The 22,716-nt window shown below is 36.0% G+C and overlaps 1 protein-coding gene across 1 annotated transcript in view; it reads left to right on the top strand.

Annotated features, from left to right (window-relative positions):
- Window positions 1–22,716, top strand: part of LAMA2 (laminin subunit alpha 2) — a 335,803-nt gene that overhangs the window by 63,282 nt on the left and 249,805 nt on the right. The window contains exon 2 of the mRNA XM_059468183.1: window positions 19,543–19,713. Within this exon, the coding sequence (XP_059324166.1) occupies window positions 19,543–19,713 (171 nt within the window). The remainder of the gene's footprint in view (window positions 1–19,542; window positions 19,714–22,716) is intronic.

The following is a 22,716-nucleotide window of genomic DNA, read 5'->3' as shown; positions in this document are numbered from 1 at the left end:
GTGAAACTCTGCTAACCTGAGTAGAAACCTGAAATGTGCAAGATAAAAGATTACTGAGAGACACAAACCTGCTACTTTCCTTTCCTTTTTCTCAGTTACGTGAAACATTACTGATGCTGACATAAAGCTGACCATTTTGTTCGTGATGGGTATAGGCTACATAATGAGGGAGAGTCTTGGAAAACATGGAATAAAACAGTAATCCCAAAATAAAGTCTTTTGAAGCAAGGAAATACATTATTTGAAACAACTTGTTTTGAAAAATCACTTCTACTTCAGACAGATAGTAAATACTCTAGCATCTCTTTCTAATAAGAAACAGAAAGAAAAGGTTTCCCTGTCATTTTGTGTCCTTTCTGATGAAGGTCATCTGCTTAGGAGATACACTGGTGATTTCGCAAACAAAAAAAAAAAAAAAAAAACCTTCCCAAAAGAGCAGGAGAATTGAAGTCCAAATGATCCAAATGTATGATCTGTATAAAAGAGGTATGAATTGATGGATCATCATGTATTTGTTTTATGTCATGTTTACTAAAAATAGGCCATTAAAACAGTTAAAGATAGACACTAAAAATAAGCTAAAAAATAGTAGGTGGATCTGGAAGGGTTTTTCTCTTGGTTTTGGATCATTGTTGGTTGTTGGTTGGTTTTTTTCAATACTTCCCCTTTATTTTTCTGTTTTCTCTATCATATGTTAACCATAGAAATATTGGTGGGAAAAGACCACTGGAATCTAACCTTCTGTGATGCAAAAACCATAGTATGATCTGCACATAATTAGTTTATTAGAATAGAATGTTGTTCGAGTAACACAGTTTTAACTGTGACTTTGTCTAGCCAAATGTTAAAAATCAGCCATGACAGATATTTCACAGCCTTTCAAGAAACCTATTCCAGGGCTATGCTACTCATCAGGAGCAGTTTGTCCTGGTGTCCAGTTTGAACATCTCAAAATAAAAATAAAATCTGTGGCCTTTGCCCCTTCTTGTGTTCTTGTGGCTTAGCGTATTCATGACTCCTTGTGTACCTCAGACTCTTGTTTTCCTGGTGTCTTCTGCTAAAAAAATTTTTCTTTTTTTTAATCATGGGAACTTTAATGCAAGTGCTTTTCTTTGACATCTTTCAAGTCATAAGGAATTCACATTTACTTCACATAAGTACCACAGACTCTAACAAATTGTCATCCTAGGCTGGCTTTGAATCTGGAATGTTTACCAGATATGCTGGTCTATACTGTTATTAACAACACTGTTCTCAAATTAGCAGTGTTATTTATAATTATATATATTTGAATATAAATATATGTGCATTAAATACTCTCTTTTAATATGTATTGACTATATTTTATATAGCTAATTTCTGATACAAATTCTGTGTTGTTTCCTATAAACAGACATAGCATAGTATTCTAATTACACATTGATGAAGCTTGAAATTTTCGCATAGCTTGTCTGAAGTTCATTTTGAGAGGATTCTTGGTAACTTCTGAAATAAATTACTTCACAGTAGTTTTCAGTCATTTCTGTAACTCTTTATCTTAATATATTATCCACGCTTTGGCAGTGATTTGATTTTTATTTCCATTCTTGACACATCCACATACATAAAATAAAGTGGGAGCAGATAGTGTCTTTCAGGAGAAGGTTGTGGGATTTACCACTTTGCTGAAAAGAATTGACTTAATTAGGAAGAAAAAATTACTTCTATAGTCAGAAAAAATCCCAGTTATTCTTTACCTCTGTGACGTAAATGCTTATGTTAGCAAAATATACAGAACCACGTAATATGAGTGTCAATAAAGTAGTCAGCAGAGCACTGAGGAGTAGCTGAGGCCATTACAAGAAGATTCACTAATTATGCCCTCAGTGTGTGCCTTGCAGAAGCATGATAAACTTGCAGAAGTAAACTGTAGTATGAATGGTCCAATAGTAGTTGGACTAGGCAGTTCTGATCAAATTAAGAAATTAATATATGTTTCTCTTTGTTTGACTTCATCTGACTTCTGGTAGCTGGCATCAGAAGATTTTTGTCACCAAAGACAAAGAACTCAGACTCTGCCAAAGAATTCTACCAATTTTAAACAAGGCCCAGTTAAGACACAGCACCTGAATTCTGACCCATTCTTCCAACTTAAAATGTCTAACTTCATTAGATTGTACAAAAATGAAAAATCATCAAAATGCATTATTTTCTTCAGGCTTCTGTTTTGGCTGAATTTGGTTTCAGTTGCATTTTTCTTTAACTCATGGTTAAAGTGACTTACACAAAGTCATATTTTTCATATTTTTTCATGTTTTAAGATATCTACTCACAGAGTAGCTTCTCTGTCATGTAAGAGATGTTTAAAAATGGACAGCAGGACCTACATATTCTTAGTGGATTTATGTTAGATCTATTTATGTAGAATCAAATAAATATCTGATCCACCATATTACTACTTAACTGTGTTGAGTAAGCTTGGAGTTACCAGCATTGTACTCAGTTGCTCTGTCAGCTTCTGTCATCTGATACTTGGAGTTACTAAGTTTGTTAGATTGACCCTGTTAAGTAGCTGATGCTTTCCCCAGCACACACAGATCATTGTTATATCAAAATAGATTGTGGAGCTATATATGTAGATTTAAGTTGGTTCTCTGATGAGCAGTGAAAAGAGACCTTAGTCCCTGGTGCTTAACGGAAAAGAAGTATGAAATATTGCAGTACTATGTAAGAGCCTCGCATTGTTTTTCATTGCTGTCTTAATTTAATTTTATTAAATTAATGATTAATTATCATTAATTTTTCATTGGTGTCTTAATTTAACAGTTTTTACTGAAATTGTGTAGTCTATTTTTTTTCTGCACTCATCGCCATGATGTCTAAGTGTCTATTGAACTGTGTAACTGCTGGAGTGGGAATTTCCCCACAAAGGGAATTCAAGAGAATCCTAAAGTATCTAATAAATTATTCTGTAGGTCTTAAAGTTCCTTTACAAAGGGAGTCAGAATCAGTACTATCTTTTTTTGGTGTTAATGCTTGAGACACACAAAGAGGATTCCCTATTTTTAAAAGAAGAGGAAAGACATTGTCAGATTTTAATGTTTAAACATTATGTTTAAATAAATGGTTAATGAGAAGTATCTTGGGGTGGCCTACCCTAATTTACTTATGTGCGTATATATGTGTGTTTGTTCTTCCCTAAGTTGTGTGTTTCTAGAATGAAAGGTGCCCTTTGACGTCCCTTAATCTATGTCCAAAAAATGTACATTTTTGTCCTTTTTATTAGAAATAATAAAATATACATTTAGATATTGCAACCTCAGGATAAAAAAAGTACATATGTAAATATATATATATATATTTTTTTTTTACCTCTAGACTTTTTCTTTTGACATAATTTCCATATCTTTTATAAAACAGGGCAGATATTATCTCCATTTTACAGATGTGGAGAAAGGTTTAATGTGGGTCTCAGAATAAATCAGTGGTTGAGTTTGAAGCAGAACTTTGATATTTGGCCTTCCAGACATTACTGTGATTGATTCATATGTGTATACTTCATGGCAGAGGAATTTTTAAAAGCTATTTCCATTTCTTTTAACTTAAACCTCACAAAAGTGACAGAATCAGAGAGAAGAAAATCCCATCCTTTATGGAGTGCCACATGAAAGAAATTAATGGGTTTTGGTTTTGTCTTTGTTTACAAGCACAATGCTCTAATGGGAAAAAAAAAGTTATGCTCTTAAAAGCAGGCTTACAGTAAAAATGGAAATGAATAAAACAATAACGTAGAAATTGTGTGAGAAAACCATATATGAAGTTTTTGCTGTTACATTGCCAGTACCTTGTGTTATCTACATCAGGTGATTATGAGTTCTTCTAATTAAAACCAATGGATCTTTTTGACCTGAAAGAGCACCCCTCAGCTTCCCTAACTTCAGAACCCCTTTCTCTAGGTATTGGCAGATCAGAGGTTTATCTTGCAGATTTTTGGTTCATATGTATTATTTATATCTCTTCGTAATTACATATTCACATTTTCATAAATAATTCTGCTTACCAAAATTTTCCTTCTCATAAATGGTTGGGTTTTTTATATTTTTATGCCTGTGTTATTTTAGTGTCTTGTCCATGGGAAAGCCATCTGCTCATTCAAATATGTAATTTTTTAGAACCAAAAGACTTGAGAGTATAGTAGTTTGTAGCATTAAAAAAGAGAAAATGTGCAACTATAATGGGGGAAAGAATTCCCATATTGGTACATAGTCTGGTAAGAATTGAACAAAAGCTTAATGAAGTGGCACTTGAGACTAAATGCCAGAGTAATTTGTCTTAAAACAGACTGTTCCAGTTTTACTTCCCATCCAATTGCAGAGTGATTCTATCGCGAGAAGCTGCCCCCAGCCATTGGAATCCCTGTGGGAAAGATTTTCAAAATTTACTGCTAGGAACTTATATGGTTGTCAGCTTATTTAGTAACACTGCTTTGGAACACTGTTTTGGAAGTCACTTTATGTGTAGCCTCATCAGCTTAACAATCATCTAAAATCAGAGTATTAAAGATAAATTGTATTGCACCCAATCAGTGTCATGAATGTGCATATAAAGTGGGAATTCCAACGCCCTTCCTTGTGTATTTCAAGGAGAATGTTATAAATAAAATCTCATAGAGGTGCTTGAGGAGAGGGAGCCATACTTAAAAAAAATAGCCTTGGCTTTTTAATACCACATCTCCCTTAAATGAGAGATTAAGGTTCTAAGTCTAGCTTGTGTATAGAGATTATAATCCCATATGGTACAGTACAATTGCTTGCTGGACATCAACTGTGTGATAAAAAGTCATTAGAATCCAATTAAAATAGAGAAGAAGGATTAGAATGCATATTGGTTAAAAGAACAGAAAACTCTAAGGTGATAAAATAGTAACATATGACATGTTTTTGTCAAGGCTTGGAGCAAGATGAATCAAATATGAGCATCCCACAAGAATCAGCAGAAAATGGAATTGTGCTACATGGCAGCAGGGGTACTTTTATTTGGTCTCAAGTGCATTGACAGTACAATTGAACCATTATTTAAGAAAGGATAAAGACCAGCAATATAATTTTACAGAGAGAAAACCACTACCACAGAAACCCATCTACCAAGCCATGTGCACTATGTCTCTCAGATATTGATTATATGAGAGGTTGGCATGAGTTGAGTAGAAATCTGTGAAGAATATTTGTGAATAGTTCTAATTTGAGTTGAGTAGTTGGCTAAAGATGACCCTAGGGGTTCTTTTGCAATATGAAGAATTAATTGAAATGTGTATTTCTGTTATCTTTCCAATAACTGGATAGCTTCTCTGTTTCTAATGAAAGAAAATTTCCTGTCACAGGATATTAAACTGATCTCCACTGGCTTACAAATTTAATGTTTTCAACAAATGGATAAAAACTTATCAATAAGGACAGATTTAGGCATGCTGTATGATTTAAATGGTAGAAAATATGGTACTTCTCCCTAGTGTTATTCAAAGCCTCCCTGGTTCCTGCTGGTGTGCTGCCTGAGAACTCCAGTAAATTTCAAGTGGCTTTGCCTTGGTCCTAGTCTAGGAACACCTGAATGCACTGCAAAGATGACAAGATTATGGTTAATATATTTGGAGTAGAAAAAGATATATTTTATGCTAGGTAATGCTGAGTGGAATTGCCTGCTGCCTTAAAAGAGTAGTTATATGGAAAGACACTAAGTAGATAAAAGGATCAGTACTTGAATTTTGCTGTTAGGGCATAGACTGCATAAAAAAGGCTACTTCACATCCAACCCAACTTCTAAGATTACCTATGTAATAAAAACATGGGAAACATGTAAAATGTAGATTAAAATAAGATTATACTTATTATTTCTCCTCTTCAGCTACCTTCTAATAGTCCTGTCTTTGTGATAAGGGTCCCATACTGAAAATATTTCAAACATGAATCTTTAAGAGGGAATTAATTTGTATATTCTTTTCAGAATCTTTTTTCAGCTCCTTTATGTGACACTCAAAAAATGTAGTCTAATTAATAATTATGTGTACTGTTAGATTTCATGAAGGTTCAAAGTCAGTACTTGTATTATTATTTTATCTTAGAAGAATGAAGAGACTTGGTACTGATTGCTAACTTTTTTAGGAATTTCAATCTGAGGATTTATGATACAAATGTAAAAAGTTCTCTTAGACTCAAAATTAGTGATGGGATTTTAAAGAGAGGGTACACTATTAGTGGATCACAAAAGCAGAGATGTGTTAGTAGATACAACTGCACTAGTTAGAGGAAAAAATACATAAGAATCAATATTCTTTCTTTATTAGAAAATGCAAACAAAACTTTACAATTAAAACTTTCAAATGAAGAAATGTGGCTTCAGGCATTTTGTTCTTTGCTGATTCTGCAGTGGCCATTGCACAGTTGGAAGCCCATTCTACAGAAAATTACTCTGAAGAAAATTCTCAGTCTCTCCCACTGTGCCTGTAGAAATGATACCACATCTATCTTGCAATTTTTTTTTGACATTGGGGTGATGGCTTCTGTTGTCCTTCATCAAAAGAGGCTTTTTTTCCCCCTGGGGTGTAAGGAGAAGATTACAGTCTTTGTATTCTTAGTAACCAGAGTTATGTGTTCCCACCCAAATTTATTGTGTAAAAGTTTCCAATCATCTTTCCTCTCTTTGGGAGCAGCCTTTGACTTGTTTCTTACGAGTTTTCTGTTACACAACTTCTTGTCTCTCACTGCTAAATGTTCTTATTGATGTTCTGTTTTCAGCCCCAAATCCTTCTGTGCTCTACTGCTCCCACTTCACCTATTGCTTTTCTTACTCTGCGCCCTGATGTGAGAAATACAGTGCATCTCCGTGTGTCACTGCCCACACTCTTGGGTTGTGTAGTCTTCTCCTTGTCTTCCTGCTTTTCCTCTTCAGGTGTTGTGGGTTTCAAAAGCAGAAACCAGTGGTTTCTGGTGCCAAAACTGATGGACTCTTGATCACCCTTTCCTTTGCATTTAGGGCTTAGGTACGTCTGCTGAGTATTCTTTCATCCTTTTGCCTTATAAAAGTGTATCTCACTTCTTCCTTTCAGGAACTTCCTGATTTTAACCCTTGCTGTCTTGACAATGTCAGTGTTTATCCCTTTGTTCTCTTTGTCTGTAAAAGGAGTTTCTCCTGCTCTACCATCTGCTCCAGCTCATACATCAAAATCCCCCCAGTTTTGCGTAAAAGGAGTGCTGCATTTCTTTGCAGATAGGTAATCTGCAGTATTAGGTTTCCTGCCTATTTCAGTTCTCAATACCTATTCTAAAATCTTCTCTTTTTCTGAATTTTCACTAATCAAGAAATAATTCTCTTCAATTTTATGTCTTAGTAACTAGACTCCATGGAAAATATAATCAAGTTTATCACTGTTACTTGGAAAGCATTAGTAGGAGCCCTTATCACCCAGCTGTGGTGGTTGTGAATTTATACAATTACAAGCAGTTAAAGCTGTCACTCTTCTAACCTGTCTAGCTTTGAGCTTTTGGGCCTCTCCTTCCCTTTCTCTTTTCCAGGCCAGCTGATTCAGAGAACACTTAAGTTTTAGAATTAGTTTTCAATATTACAACAAATGATCCCAGATATGTTTGTGAGTGTTATTGACTTGCTAAGTCTGCAAAGACCTTAACATTTCAAATGTATTTTTTGTATGGAATCCAATCAGCTCTGTCTTGTCAATACTATTGCTAGAAGTCTCAATGTGTAATGTGGAACTTTCAGGGGACACTTTTTCAGTGTGTTTCAGGGGACACTTCTTGCAGAATCAAAAAGTGTCGAAGGTCTGCATGAATGGAGCAGTCTCTTGCCTGAATGACTGAAAGCAACTTCTGTTAATTAGAAAAAGCTGCATAAAAATCTGCTGCTATGCATAAATGCAGAGAACACAAAAACTGTGAGGGGAGGGGGGTATTTTGCTAGCTTTCTGAACAGTGAGAACAGCCAAAGGAAAAAGGAAAACCCAAGAGATGTGCATTTGATTCATACTTCTGGAAAAGAAACCGTTTGTTTCCAGCTGAGAGTCCATTGCTAAAACCTTTAGTTATGCAAATAAATGTCATATTAGAGACAGTAGTAGCAATGAAACTTGTTAAAATCCTATTGGAAGACATTAAGAATTCCTTTACTTGATGTGTCATCCCATGCATTTTTAAAGCAATGTGCAGGGATTCATCTGCATGCAGTTCTGACTGATTTTAATGGAATGTAAGGATGTGACACCTGTAATGGCTCTGAGTCTACTTTTATAAGGAAGAAAAGGAGGGTTTTCACTAATACAGATAGGCACAGCTTTAACAGAGAAGTATTAAGAAATCTTGATATAATTCAATTTTCATGAATGGTAAAGTAAGTATGTGTAGGGATGTTCAAGCTGGCTTATATTCTAAGCCAGATGTCTTTGGCAGTTACAAGCAGAAATTATATACCAGGTTGCACATTTTCTGTCTAATTCTAAACCATGGTATGTTGTTACTGGTTTTGTGACAGCCATCTGCTCAGACCTTATTTGATTTTTCCATTCAGTCACAGTTCAAGTAAGGGGACAAAATATGTGGAAGACAGGGAAATTATCCAATGGAGATAATATTATTAAATATTTTTTCTCACAAAATATATATTAAATATTGAAATCATACACATATTCTGTTCTGTTTATGAAATAGGAGGAATTCAAAATTTACTACTGTGGCTACAGATATAGCTGCACTGTATATTGTATTTTCATATTTGTATATATTACATATATATAATTTGCATATAATATATGAATACAATACTATAGCTCTTACATGTATTTAGGAGTCCTTTTGTAGCAAAGTCCCTGGTGAACAAATTTAGGTGACACAGAATAACTATTTTGATGTACTAGAACAAAGGAATGCTGTAAAACTGACAAAGAGTGTTCACAATATGCTTTCATATTCTCATATGTAACTGGGCATTTCTTGATTCAATGCATAGTAGTAGTATAACTACACAAATATACAATTTAATTTTTCAATTTATTGTGCTGTTTTTGTTATTTGCAGTATTTCTCAGTTATTCAGCTAATTCATGCTTCAGAATATATGTGTGGAAATGAAACAGGCAACCTGTTCTATGAAAAGCTGGGCGTCTAAGACGTGAAGAATATATTTTGCATTCTGCCTTGATACTGAATCACTGAAGGCCTTGATCTTGCTAATTTTGCTTTGCATGCATTGAAATTGAACAGATCAAAGGTGTGTGGCCTTACAGTATAATCTGAGAAGGGCAAATTAGTTCTCATTTTAATAGGACATTGTGTAGCATGAGTTTAAGTAACACATACACGTAAAATGGTAAATGTGAATGGTACGTGTAGCTAAAATTATGATTTAAGGACCACATGGATTTTTGGAGCATAGTTTGTGATTAGCCAACCTGATAGACTTCTGTGATGTGATAACAGACTTTGTAGATGAAAGGAGAAAGTGGATGTTATTTATCTTAGCTTTATTAAGGCTTTTTATGCTGTCTCAGTAACATCCTCAAAGAAAAGCTGATTAAATACAGGTCAGATAAGTGGACAGCAAGGTAGATTAAAAGCTGAGTGGGTAGCTCTGAATGGTTGTATCAGTGGCACAAGGTTCACCCAGGGGCAGGTCACTAAGGATCACTAGGTGGGCACTAGCAGTCAGTACTGGGGCCAATACTGTGCCACATCTTGACCTGGATGATGGGACAGAGTGCACCTTTGGGAGGTTAGCAGACAATACAGATTTGAACAGACTGGTTGATATGCCAAAAGGCTGAGCCAGAAGAGCATTGGCAGGCTGGAGAAACAGACTGGCCTTAGCAAAAGGAAGTGTGAAGTCCGGCATGTGGGGAGGGACAGCTCCATGGACCAGCACAATCTGGGGACAAATGGCTGGAAAACAACTTTGCAGAGGAGGACCTGGGTGTCCTGGTGGGTAAGCTGAGCATGAGCCAGCAATGTGGCAAAAACCCCAAACAAATGGGGTGCATTAGTTAGGGTGTCCACAGCAAATTGAGGGAGGTGATCATTCCCTGTCAGCTCAGCAGTAATGAGAGCACGCTGGAAGAGCTGTGTCCTGTTCTGGGCTTCTCAATACAAGAGAGACATGGACATGTTGGAACAAGTCCAGGAAATGGCTGGGAAGATGATGAAGGAATTGGAGTGTCTGTATATAAGTAGGGGCCGAGAGGACTGAGGTTGCTTAGTTTTGAGATGTGTCAAGGAGATTTTGTCTGCATGTGTATCAGTATGTGTCAGGAGGTGATAGAGAAGACGTATCTAGACTTTTTTCAGTGGTACCCAGTGGCAGGACAAAAGGTAATGGACACAAATCAGGAAATACTGGAAATTCCATTTACATGGAAGAGAACAATTTTTTAACTGTAACTGTAGCCAAACAATGGAATATATTGTCCTGAGGGGCTGTAGAGTCTGCATCCTTAGGGATACTAAAACTCTGTTCCACAGTCCTGGGCCACCTCCTCCCATGACCCTACTTGAGCAGGGTTTGGGCTAGATATGAGGTCTCTTTCAGCCTCAGTGATTCTCTAATCCTCTGAAGACAGTTCTTAAGAACTCTGCATAGAAGTTGCTAATTGGTGATTTCACATTTTTACCAGAATATGTTGAAAATTTATAATCCTTATCAGTATGTATTTGTAAAGCATTACAGCAGAATAGTGAGAAGTAAATCAGTTCAAAGAATGAAAATTGAACTTCATGTTTATTCAAGCTCATCAGTTGAAACACTTCAAACTATTTTAATCTGAATCCTCAGGGTAAATGTAAGTGCACAGAATCTCTTACATATGGTAAGATCAGTTTTTCCCTTTGCTCTTTGGTTTCATAAAGTTAGACTCAGTTTGGATCTTTTTTGTCAGCTAGATGATAGTGAATAGATGGATGACTTTTATTAGCCCCCATAACATGCCTTTTGTTACCTCTGGTGCAAGAACACAGCATACATCTCAGTCTTTCTGTTTAAGATGACAGTCTTGGAGACTCAAGGGTGCAGTAACTAATTCTGATTTTTCTGTGTGGTTTCAATGGACATTGATTTTGAAGTTATTGCAAAAATAGTCATATTCTTCATATTCTTTAGTGTCTGAGATAATGCATAGCAGAACCTTTTTTCATAAAGCAAGAAATCTGTCAAGACAAAAGTCATCAGTAAATTGCATCTGGAGGCTGTGGTTTTCCCAGGCTCTATCTTACCTTTGAGAAATACTGATTTAATTTTCTCAATTTTTCATGCTTTTTTTTTCTTTTCTCCTTCAGTGATGGGATAGACAAATCACACGGGTCTGTGTCTTGCTGTCTGTTTGCAAATGAGAGAAGTGCATGAGTATGTCTTAGTATGGAGACCCTGGTATTCAGTCATGGGGATGGAATAAAAATGGACATTTTTAGCCATGTCCTGCAGTTTGTGGAAGTTGTAAATTGGTGTGTGCTATCTGAGAGCAGAAGACATGTGATTGGGGAAAATTCCTGTTTACAGAAAACTGTTGTCTCTCAGAAGTTGTTTTACTTTTTCTTGTTAGGCCTGCTTGGCTGCCCAGAACCGTACTACAGCATTGCAAAGGTTTTAATGAAGATCATATGGTCATTAAAAAAATAAAAGGAAATAACTATAAAGAGTGCGCTGCTGCTTGCTTCTTCATGCATAGTGTACCCTTTCTACAGATAAGATATTTGTACCACTGGGATTTTGCCCTTCAAAATTTTTGTCAAAATACAGACGAAATACATTTGAAAAACAGTGGGTGTCTGACTCAGGCTGGGCATGTAAATACCTTTGAAAATGAGATGTCCATTAAGTCTTTGTGCTTTGGATTTTTGATTCAGTGGGAGTTCTGCCACAAATGTCAAGGAGATGGGATTTCATCTTCACCTGTGTTTTTCCTGGTCTCGTTTGCAAAACAACTTTTTGTGACGGGTCTGGGAAAAAAAGTATATTCATTACAAAGCAAGGAGGATGCTTATATATTTAATACAATAGAATATTGTGGTAAGCCAGTAGCGATTTTTTCACTCAGTCTGCACCCTCTAAAACTGACAGAGTTTTGCTGTTAAAACAAGCAAAGTCCCTACAGATTTTCAATGCTGTGAGGTGTGGAGAGGCAAAGTAGTATTACTAGATAATCGATAAACCCTCTTTCACTATGTAAGTAATATAGTTTTGCTATCAGGCTTCTTCAGGTTAGTGTTTCATACTCTGGTTTTTGTGTAGAAGAAAAATATTCAGGAGGCTGAATGTAATGTTGCTTAGAAAGAATAGAGAAAATCACCTCTAAGTAAAAGCAAGCCATGTCTACCACCAAACATCAAAAACTACTTTTCCACTTCCTTTGGAAGGAAAAAGGCTGAGTGCTGAACAGTACTGTAATGCACAGTGATTTGGGGCAACTGACATAAATGGGTACTGAAACATTTGTTTTCCATTTTGTTTTCCTCTGGACAGATGATCCTGGTGTCAATTTTTGTTTTTTCCAGTCTGCATTCTCTGTTGTGTCTGGACAGTTATTTCTTCAAATTGGGTTTATTTTCCAGTTGTATAAAAGTATTCATCTACATTGTGGATAGAGTGCATTAAGTTACTCCCTGTCGTGCACAGCTGGAAGCAATTCAGTGCTGCAACATTTTGTTTTGTTTTGTCCCAGTTTTTTCTCCCCACTGTGTTCCCACAGCCTAGCATAGCTCTGCGCTGCAGCAGACAACTCTCTCTTTTTCCAGTGACACTTCTTAGAACATCGGAAATTGACATATTCTCTTTTGTCTTTTTAGTACAAATTCAGTGGCAAACAGCTCTGCTTGACTCCATGAACATTTCAAAGTGCTCTATAGACTAGGAAGATTGGCTTGAAAAGTTAGACATATTTAGGCAGGCTGTTTTATTTGCTTCTTTGAAGAGACTAGATATTTTGAGAAGATTGAAGGAAGTATGCAGTGCCAAATACTGGTCTGTTTAGAAGAGAGAAGAGGAATATGCAGGTCTGAACAGAGCTTTCTTTGAAGGAAAAAAACCCCTTTTTCTCTGTTCTAATGCTTTAATAAGACACAAAGAAATCCCAGAGCTGATAAACCAAAGTTTGTCTTCTATCTTGGAAGTATGTAAAAAAGCTATTAAAAATCAATACTGATTTTGCTTGTATGTGCAGGCACAGCAGTTATTTATATTAATTTTACCCTTGGTAAAATGAAATTCTTATTGCTGTGTAATCAAACCACAATATAGACATTAAATAATAGTGAATGCAAATTTCAATGTGCCTATAATCTTCTTCAGTAAAAAAGTAAAAAAGAAGGATTACAGGCTCTATGAGTATCTTTGCAGTGGTCTTTCTTTCAATTTTCTTCTCTCTTCCAGTCTCCCCCACTCAGAGAGTTCCTTCCTTAATCTCTGCTGCTGTCTTCCATCTCCTATCAACCACCTATGGTGATTCCTTCTTTCTCATTTAAGATGTCTGCTCTTTCCTCTGTGCAGTAGCAGAAGTGTAACAGAGATTATAATCTTGGTCTTGTTCCTTGCTTGTGCTTCCATTAGAGTTCTGGAGTATAATTCTAGTGAGACTTAACCCCACCAGTTGCTCTGTAGGTGTGGGATGGTGATGTGATTGAAACAGCATTTACAGTTTCCCGTGAATTATATGAAGGGAAGGAAAGAAAAATGTGTCAGAACTGGTGAGCAGTAGGACACTAATATGCAAGGTAATTATTGTTTCCTGTACCCCTCCTTTGCTGTAGATGCTTCTTGACACATTTTAAAAGTAAGTTACCCCAGTGACTATCCCCACTTCATAATGAACCTGTAATCACCATTCAGCAGCTGTAGATGCAGTTAATATCTTTGATTTCCCTCTAGAATCCCTCCATCCTCTCTCAGCTGGGGAAATCAACTCCGTGGGCTCTGAAGGTCAATCAAACAGTGCTGTTCCAGAAGGGAACATGACTGAATTCAGCAGCTGACAGGCTTTATGAAAATGTCTTGTACCTGCTACTTGTGTAGCTCATCTGCTTCTGCTGATCTCCACTATTGCAATAAAGCCTGTGGAAAATCTGTTAGTTTGGCAGGGGAGTAGGTAATAGGGCATGACAAAACAGGCAGGGCGCCAGGCATCTGATTGGTAGGTTTTATTCCACTGATACTCGTGGAGCTTATAGGAGTTGAAAGTTGATGGGCACTCATGAAAAGTAGATAAAAGAAAGCACATGAAGTTGGGCTGTTATTTCCCTGTATGCAGTGAAAATAAGGAAAGCATAAGAAAATTAATTAGGTAATACTGCTTTGCAGAAAACTGCAAGGAAATTGCCAGGCTCAAAAGAATGTTCTGTGGAGGATCTACAGAACAAGATCTATTCCATAGAATAAGTAGCCATTGAGAAAACCTCTCTGGGTGCAAGGTAATAATGGGAAGTTGTATAGGGAACCATGGCTGTTGAAAGAATTGAGTATTGGCAAAAATATTACATTTTCATTAACAATGCCACACAAAATTAAGATTATAATTTCTCTTTCCTTTTGGATGAATCTTGATGTTGGGATGCATATGCTACCAGCCTTAGTAAATAAAAAACTATAGATACCTATCAGCAGCAATATTGGGGAAAAATGTGAAGGAGTACAGGGATGTCTCCCTGGGTAAAACCCTGCATCAGCTAGTGATTTAGGGATGTTCTGAACTGGCAACTGGACACAAGCCATTTATGTTTAACAGCTCTGGATGAACCCTTGTTCTGTGTATTAATCTAATTAGGTTTTTATCCATTCTTGCCTTTGGAATAAAAATATTTTATTATATAACTTATTTATCTGTTCTAGAATTTAATTGCTATCATTGCTGAAAAACAGTTTCATTTATAAACAGGAAAAATGTCCCAATTGGTGAAGAAAACTCCTGTCTGATAATTTGACTCAGCACCTTCAATTTGTGGTAGGATAACTAAACTTACAACGTTCGCTGCAACGATTTACTTACTAAAGCCATTTATGATTTTGTATGCAGTTACACCATTTTATACGTCTCCCAATCTGTTTTCCAGTAGAAAACTCATAGCCTATTCATATCCAAATTTAGAAGTTGTTCCACAGCTGTGACACAGCTTGTCACACTTTTCTTCATTTTTTAGCTCTACCATATCCTTTTGGAGATGAGAGGTAAGGGATACCATACAGTGTTGGAGTTCTCAGTACAGATGAATTTACGCAATAATGTAATGACATTTTGTTTCTATTCCTCAAGCTAGTGTTTTCACTGAAATATCAATAATAACTCTTTCAGGTCTGATAATTGCTAGTGAGAAGCAATCATATTTTCCCCCTGTGTATCAATTTCCATTCCTTGATTTCATATGCCATTTTATTGCCTAGACAAACCATTCTGTGGAATCTTTCTACCATTCTATGGTCTATGCTTATTTTAATTTTCATGAATAATTTTTATAATCAACGAGCAGCCATCTTAATTTTTATCCTCTTTTGTAAGTTTCTTATGTTGCTGTTGGAACAGAATAGGATTCAGCAAAGATTGGTATGGTTTTCCACTGCTATTCTCCATTTTTCAATTCTGACCTTAAGAGAGGTCATTCCTTCTTGTGTTATGATGGCTTGCTTCCTTTAATGGCCTTTGTGGAGTCTTGTGAAAGTCTGTCTACTAGTCTAAATGTGTTGAACTCACTAAATCACTGACATGCTTGCCAGTGTCTCCAGAAAATATTAGTATTAATAAAGGTTGGCTTTTGAGGCATCTGTAAAAAAAACACAGATTCCAAGCGGTCCTTATTTTTATCTTTAAGATAGGTATCTAGATGTGCTTTGATCCAGGGGCCATTATAAAAAAAGATAATGTAGTTAGTACCACACTTACTTAACTAAAACAGTGGCAGTGTAAAACTTGAGTACATAGGGGTTTGCAGGCAAGAAGATCCTGCTGATTTGCTGCTTTTCCTTTTTACAGTTTTTTTTTCTAGAACTGTTTCTGTTGAAAATGTATGCTAAACCCATTATCATTAATTCTCTAGTGACTTGCTTGGTTACTTGTGCATTGTACACCACTTTAAATAATTTGATGAATTTCTGTGTTATTTGCCTTTCATAGTTTAATCACCTGCCAACACTAAACAAACTTTCTATTGGGCTTCTCTGCACTAAAATCTTAATGGAATATGTTCCATGCTTAAAAAACAAAGTGTTGAGCAGAAAGATGACTCCCCATTTCACAGGGAAGAATCTGATACTTTCTCTTCACACAGGAGCAGTCCTTTGAAAAGCAGAAATTGAACCCAATTTTCTAAATCCACTACCTAATTGAAAGCCAATCTTTTCTCCCTGTCTCCTTCATGCAATTGCAAAAAAAAATCTTACTTTTTAACAGGTAGAAATTGTTGCTAATATGATTTATGCCAGTGACAAAAAGGATAGAAAAGACTGATATAGCTGGCAGTTGAAGGGAGAATTTTTTCTACTTACACTTGAGCTACACAAAATAGAGATGATGTGTTTGTGACTCAGAGGCATTTTAGCCAATCTTTTCACTGGAGCAAAGGCTTACAAAAGTCATTTAGCAATAAAGGAAGAAAAAGTCTTTGTAATAGTTTTAGCTGATCATATTTTTGGAAGTGTTTGATGGGAGGATGCCCATAGAATTCAAGGTGGGATTGATGACAAAAGACTTTAAAATTTATTGGGAAATTGAACTGAAAATGTGCTAAACCAGTGCACCAATTTTAAAATATTTTTTTGTGTATGATTATTGTAATGAAAAACAAGGCAAAAAGAAATTAACTGTGCTATCTAGAGCTCTCTTGACATTTTTTTTCTGGTGAATTTATGATTGGAAGATGAATTTTTAACATGTGAAGCTCAGAAAATGTGACCAGATATATTAACATCATAAACAGACACATTTTTATTTCATATTCAAAAGACCTAGCTAAAATTTTCAAGAAAATGGTTTCATCTTCTGTATTGCTAGAATGTCATGCCTCTGTTGTGAAAATGTATATATCTAAATGTAACTGCTAGAAATCAATATGAATAATATTGCTTCTTCCATATCAGGCTTGCACATCAGATGTACTTTTAAAGCAAAGCCTTCTTTTGGGCTGTACAAAGAGATATTGTAGAATCGTAGAATATCTTGAGTTGGAAGAGTCTCATAAGGCCTATTGAGCCCAGCCCCCTGGTCCTTGGAAATAAAGATTTTCAAAAAAAAGTTCAAATATGTAGTTGTTAATTACTACTTGTCAAAACCCCAGGGTTGAGGAATTAATCAATGGCAAAAGGTGAAGTGCTGGCTGTAATGTGCATCTCTTGCCCTCTGCCTGTCACTCTGAGCCTGTGTGGAGCACTGTGAGGTGCTGGCATCCTCATGTGGGCTCTTCAGTGAAACACCCAGTACTTGTTTTGTTGCCTGTGTTTGTACTGATTATGGATAAGGCTGTTTTGGTAGCTTTACTGTGAGGTGCTCTGCAGGTTAAAGAGGTGACCTAAGGGTGAAGTTATGTTCGAATAAAGGGGTTTCTTAAGTACTCTTCATTTGTTTATGTATCTTACATTTAAAGTTTGTGTTAAAACTTAGATAATTGGTGTGATTAGTGATAGACATAGACCAGGTAATATTTTTATAACTGTGTGAATCTGGAGGCTTTTTGGTTGCTCTCTTTCAGCTCTTTCTTGAAGGGTTTATTCTCCTGATGCCATGTACTGCAATTCTTTGCATGTAGGATCAATCTGTCCTTTGTATGAGGTTCACTTTTGAGGGCTTAAAATACTTAGCTCTGAACCAAATGCCAGACTCTTTGTTAACACTAAATGATTACTGGCTTCTGGACTATTAACTTTGTACAGCCTAAAAAGAGAATAATGAGGCTGTCAGTCAACATAGGAAGTTCCACAGCTATTAATTCATCTTCTGTGTTAATGCTTATACAGATTTTTACCATGTGGCCCCATCACAGAAGGCAGAAAGCACCTTTGAATGCAGTGAATAAAAATACAAGAACAACTGTATAGATTTTAAAATGTGATGAAAATAAGCTTTAATCTATACAGAAGGAGCAAGCTATGTGATCAATAAAATCTCAAGTATTGATTGACTGCACAAATTGGACGGTCTAGTAACTAATGGGCTCTCTTGCTCAAGCAGTATATTTACACATGGTTTTAAAATGACCATGAGAGTCCCTGACTGACAATGTCAATGGACAGCTGTTCTATGTCCAGCCAAGCTTGATAATGAAATGGCACACAGGTTAATTGCAGAGACAAGCAGGAGACTGATGTTAAAGGAGTACTGAAAGGAGTCAGTTGAAGAGTGTTGTCCATTTGAGGAGGTCGAAAAGAAATGCCATTATAAAGGGAGTTTATAAAGAGAGTTCAATAATGACTAATTCAGTTTTTATTAAAACCTTATTTTAAGGTTATAATAGCGTAATAGGGTTGGAAGCTGGATGAATTGCAAAAGAATGACTTTTGGGCCACTTGAAATTGTCATAAAATGAATCTAAAAGTGATCCCAAGAGTCCATACATCAGCCTATTTTTTTTTTGGATGGTTGGTTTCTTGGTTGGTTTGAGTAAAGCTTTTTTGATATAACCTGTAGCCATGGCAAATTTGCTTTTGAAGGTACAGAACTGGTTGATTTCATGAGAGGGGTACTAATATATATGTTTAACACATACTATCAGTTTGTCTCTGTGGATCAATTTTATTACGGCTTAAAGGTTTCCATCAGTACTTAGTGAGAAGGAGAGTAACCCACCTTCATGAATGTTCTTCATATGGTTTATAATCTTTATAGCTTACTGCTACATATAACTTTGCTCAACAGAGCACTCAGACGTGCCTAAATGCTGCACTCAATGAGAATTATAACACATCACTCAGCATGTGCACCTGGAAAAATAACAACACCACTACCATGAAAGATATGATGTCGTATTTTCTTCTTGAGGAAAGGGAAGCATGACATATGCTATTCATGTTGCTGGATGAATTACCCAGCTGCTCTGATGACAAAGGCGTCTATGAAGTCCTAAGCAGAACAGTAATACAGTGTAATGCAAGTGCTGCAATCTGTGGTGAAAAAGCTTTTCCATGGAGATATCAGCAGGAAAGAAGAATGATAAAGAGTTTTCATAGGTACATTGTGTACAATGTTGCAGTGGCCAATTGTGTAGGAACACAAGGTTTGATTGTGAAACATAAAATTTTATGACGCTTTGTATGTTTCTGTATTTTCTCCTTTGGCATCCTGCTGTTTTTCATGATATAACCAGAAGGTAGCAATTTGAATTTTAGAAGAATGGGGAGAAACCCATCAATATAATGGCTTTGTTCTGATGTTTAAATTCTGGATACACATTAAAGTTGGGTTTTTTTACTTCCATAGCTGTTGAAAATGAAGGATTTGCTTTAATGTAACAGGTGTTACATTCATTTGTGATTATTCTGCTAAATTCACCTAGGTTTTGCCTCTGTTGCTTTTGTTCATGATTTTATTTTCTTTTCTTTTCAGGACTGTTTCCTGCAGTGCTGAACCTGGCTAGTAATGCTCTCATCACAACCAATGCTACCTGTGGCGAAAAGGGGCGGGAAATGTACTGCAAACTTGTTGAACACGTCCCTGGACAGCCTGCAAGGAACCCTCAGTGCCGCATTTGTGATCAAAGGAGCCGAGTGCCACATCGTACGTGTGCCATTTTCATTTTGTTCCTTTAAAAATGACTTTTTGTCCAAAGGGTGTAAATACTCAGGAAACAAAACAGTAGTTCATCAGCCTGATTATGGTGAAATGTGTATCTCTTTTTAAATCAGGTTAACCATCTCTTCCAAAGGTGTTTAAAAATCTGTACCTGAAATGGGTACTCCTCCCACGGAACTTTCTGATTCAGGTACTGAAAAGCAGAGCACCTAAATTCAGATTTAAAAAAATTAAGCATCTACAGCTGATGCTGTTTCTTTTGATAGACACTAACCATTAATAAAAAACAGGAAACTTTTACCTGCATACCTACTTGTGGAACTTGAACATTTTGGCCAATCTAAGCAATATGATTTTCAATAAGCAATATGAATTTCAATACTGTGAAATTCCAGTAAATTCAGTTTCACTGAGCCAGAAAAATAAGATAAAGTAATGGAGCACTGCTTGGTTTAATGCTTAGTTTTTAATATTAAAATTGATTTTTGCTAACACTAGTTTCTTAAAGATTACCTGGAATCAAAATTGGTTTTCAAGTAAGAATTTATCATCATCTACTTCAGATATGCCTATTTCTGGTTGTTGGGAACATTAGAACTAAGAAAATTTCCTAGTCAAGTCATAGAAGTTTAATTTCATGTAACCTTTCAGTGAAAGACGTGACCAACTTTAGCATTATTAGATTTTCATGGGTATATTGGCACTGTAGAGGTAGAGGATGTAGGGATACTTAAGGCAGCTTTTGATGGAATAGATAAAATACTGGAAGAAACACAGACACAGAAGCATTAAGACAATTATTTTTTCCAATTGTGTTTCAATAAGACTTAGCTCAGATACATTTATACCTCATGACATTTAAGCATGTGCTTAAAACCACAGGATAAAAAAAAAAAGATGACATTTAATCTGTCTGCTAGTTCTAGACAGGATGAGCTATCTGTGGCTGTAGCTTTCCAGACAGAAGCTTGTTTGGATTCTCCTTAAAAACTTCCTCCAATGGCCACACTTTTCAGTGTGGCTCACTCATTACATCACTCAAAAAAAAGTGTTTTTCTAATAGCTAATTTGCATCTCCTTGCAGATGTTGCCTATTTCCTAAGTTCTGTCAATACTAGGAATGGCTTATTATTCCCTTTTTCTTAAAGTATTTTAATTAATTGAGGTGTGATGCTATTGCTCAATCTAGTTTCTACACTAAGCTATCTTTTCTTTCATTCTCCTCATAGGTTTTGGCTTCTAGAACTATAACTACATGAATTGCAATTCTGTGAATTCTCTTTAGAGGCTTTAATATCTGTTAAAGTTCACCTGAGCTCTTACTAGTGCTACACAGTGATCCAGGTTTGCTTCAGAATAATCACAGACACCTGTTCACATGTTTTATTGTGGTATTTCCCATTGCTAATGGTGAAACACCACTGAGAGGACAGTTAGTTGTCCATTGCCAACTTCAGATGCTTTCTTTTCCTGCTCCATTACTCCTCATCTTATATTTGCAAAGCTATTTGTAATTGTCAGAGTGTAGATTACTTAATTTATCAGAAGACAGTTACAACCTATTTTTTTCCAGATTGTTTTCCAAGTTTCAATGTCTTCTTTAACTACAGAAAATGCCACCTTCTGAGGAAGGTCGTATGATTCTTTAGCAGTAGACATAGCCAATTACATTACAGCAGTGTGTTTCACTCAGAGCAGAATTTTGGTTTTGGAAGCATTCCGGCTGGCAGAGACACTGTGCAAAAGACTTTCCTATTTTACAGATGGGAATTTAGAGACATATGCACATTACCCAAGTTTTTTTCCTGTGTGAAGCGTGCTTATTTCAAAAATCAAACCTAAACCAGAGATATTGCTATGTCTTGTCTATTATGTCAGACAGTGTATACTAAAATATGTGTATACACGCAGACATATATGTGTGCATATAAAAAAGCCCCATCTGAATGCTTTATATCTGTTTCCTCTTGTTCCTACTCTCTTCTAAACTTGAGTCAGTCCAGCTTCATCATATCTGGTCTTTTGTTACAATCATATTTCATTTTAAGGTCTTCAAATATTCATTTGGCAAAGGGAAGAGCCTTGTTTAAACAGAGATGGCTTGTTAAGAGGAGAACCATGTAATATAACCAGACTTGAAATTATCCCCCTGGAATGTGTGAGTCTGGAGTGCCTCCCCTTAATTACTGTAGTAGGAAATGAACACAAATTCCCTGGTTAATCACATGTGATTCCAAATTAAAGTGCGCAGTTTGATGGGCGCACTCTCTAAGTTCTCCCTCTTGCCATCCATCAGGGAGATTGGTCCTTGAGCTGCATTTGCAATCCAGTCCTTTTTACAAATATTGTATTTTTCCCCTTATCTTTTAAATAAGCTAAACATGCCAGCAATTAATCGATTTTCAAATTAATGATGATTAAACTTTCATAATGGTGATTACAGTTAATTGTTGATTCATCTCCCAGTTCTCCTTCAGATGATTTACTTTTACATCAATTTCATCTGGAGACACTTAGATCAAAATTTCCAATTAGATAACTTCTGTCACAATCACTGAAAATCACTGAATTTGATTTAAAACTGATTTTTGCTGCCACTCATTTAAAGCCAAAATTTGAGAAAAGGATCAGAGCTGTGGGAGCTAATAGCATGTAAAGCATGGGGTCTGCTTTGCTTTTCTTTTCAATAGAAAGATAAAACTATCTATAGCTTTATCAGTTGTAGTACCAGAATTCTAACTTGCAAATATTGCTGCCCACTAATACCATTGAATAATATTTAAGTCAAATTTTTGGCATTTTCAATATTGAGCGTTTATTCCTTCACTCACTCCCACCAAGACCTTTAATTGTATCTTTAAATATGTTCAGCATTCTGGCTTCTCTTAATGAGCTAGGACTCCTGTCCTCCACAGGTCGTTGATACAGCAAAAAGCCCCAGAGATTCAATGACTATCAATCTGGCTGGTTGATTAAAGCAATAATTAA

Source organism: Ammospiza nelsoni, chromosome 3, assembly GCF_027579445.1.
Source record: "Ammospiza nelsoni isolate bAmmNel1 chromosome 3, bAmmNel1.pri, whole genome shotgun sequence".
NCBI classification, from domain to species: Eukaryota; Metazoa; Chordata; class Aves; order Passeriformes; family Passerellidae; genus Ammospiza; species Ammospiza nelsoni.
This window is presented reverse-complemented; position numbering and strand designations above follow the sequence as displayed.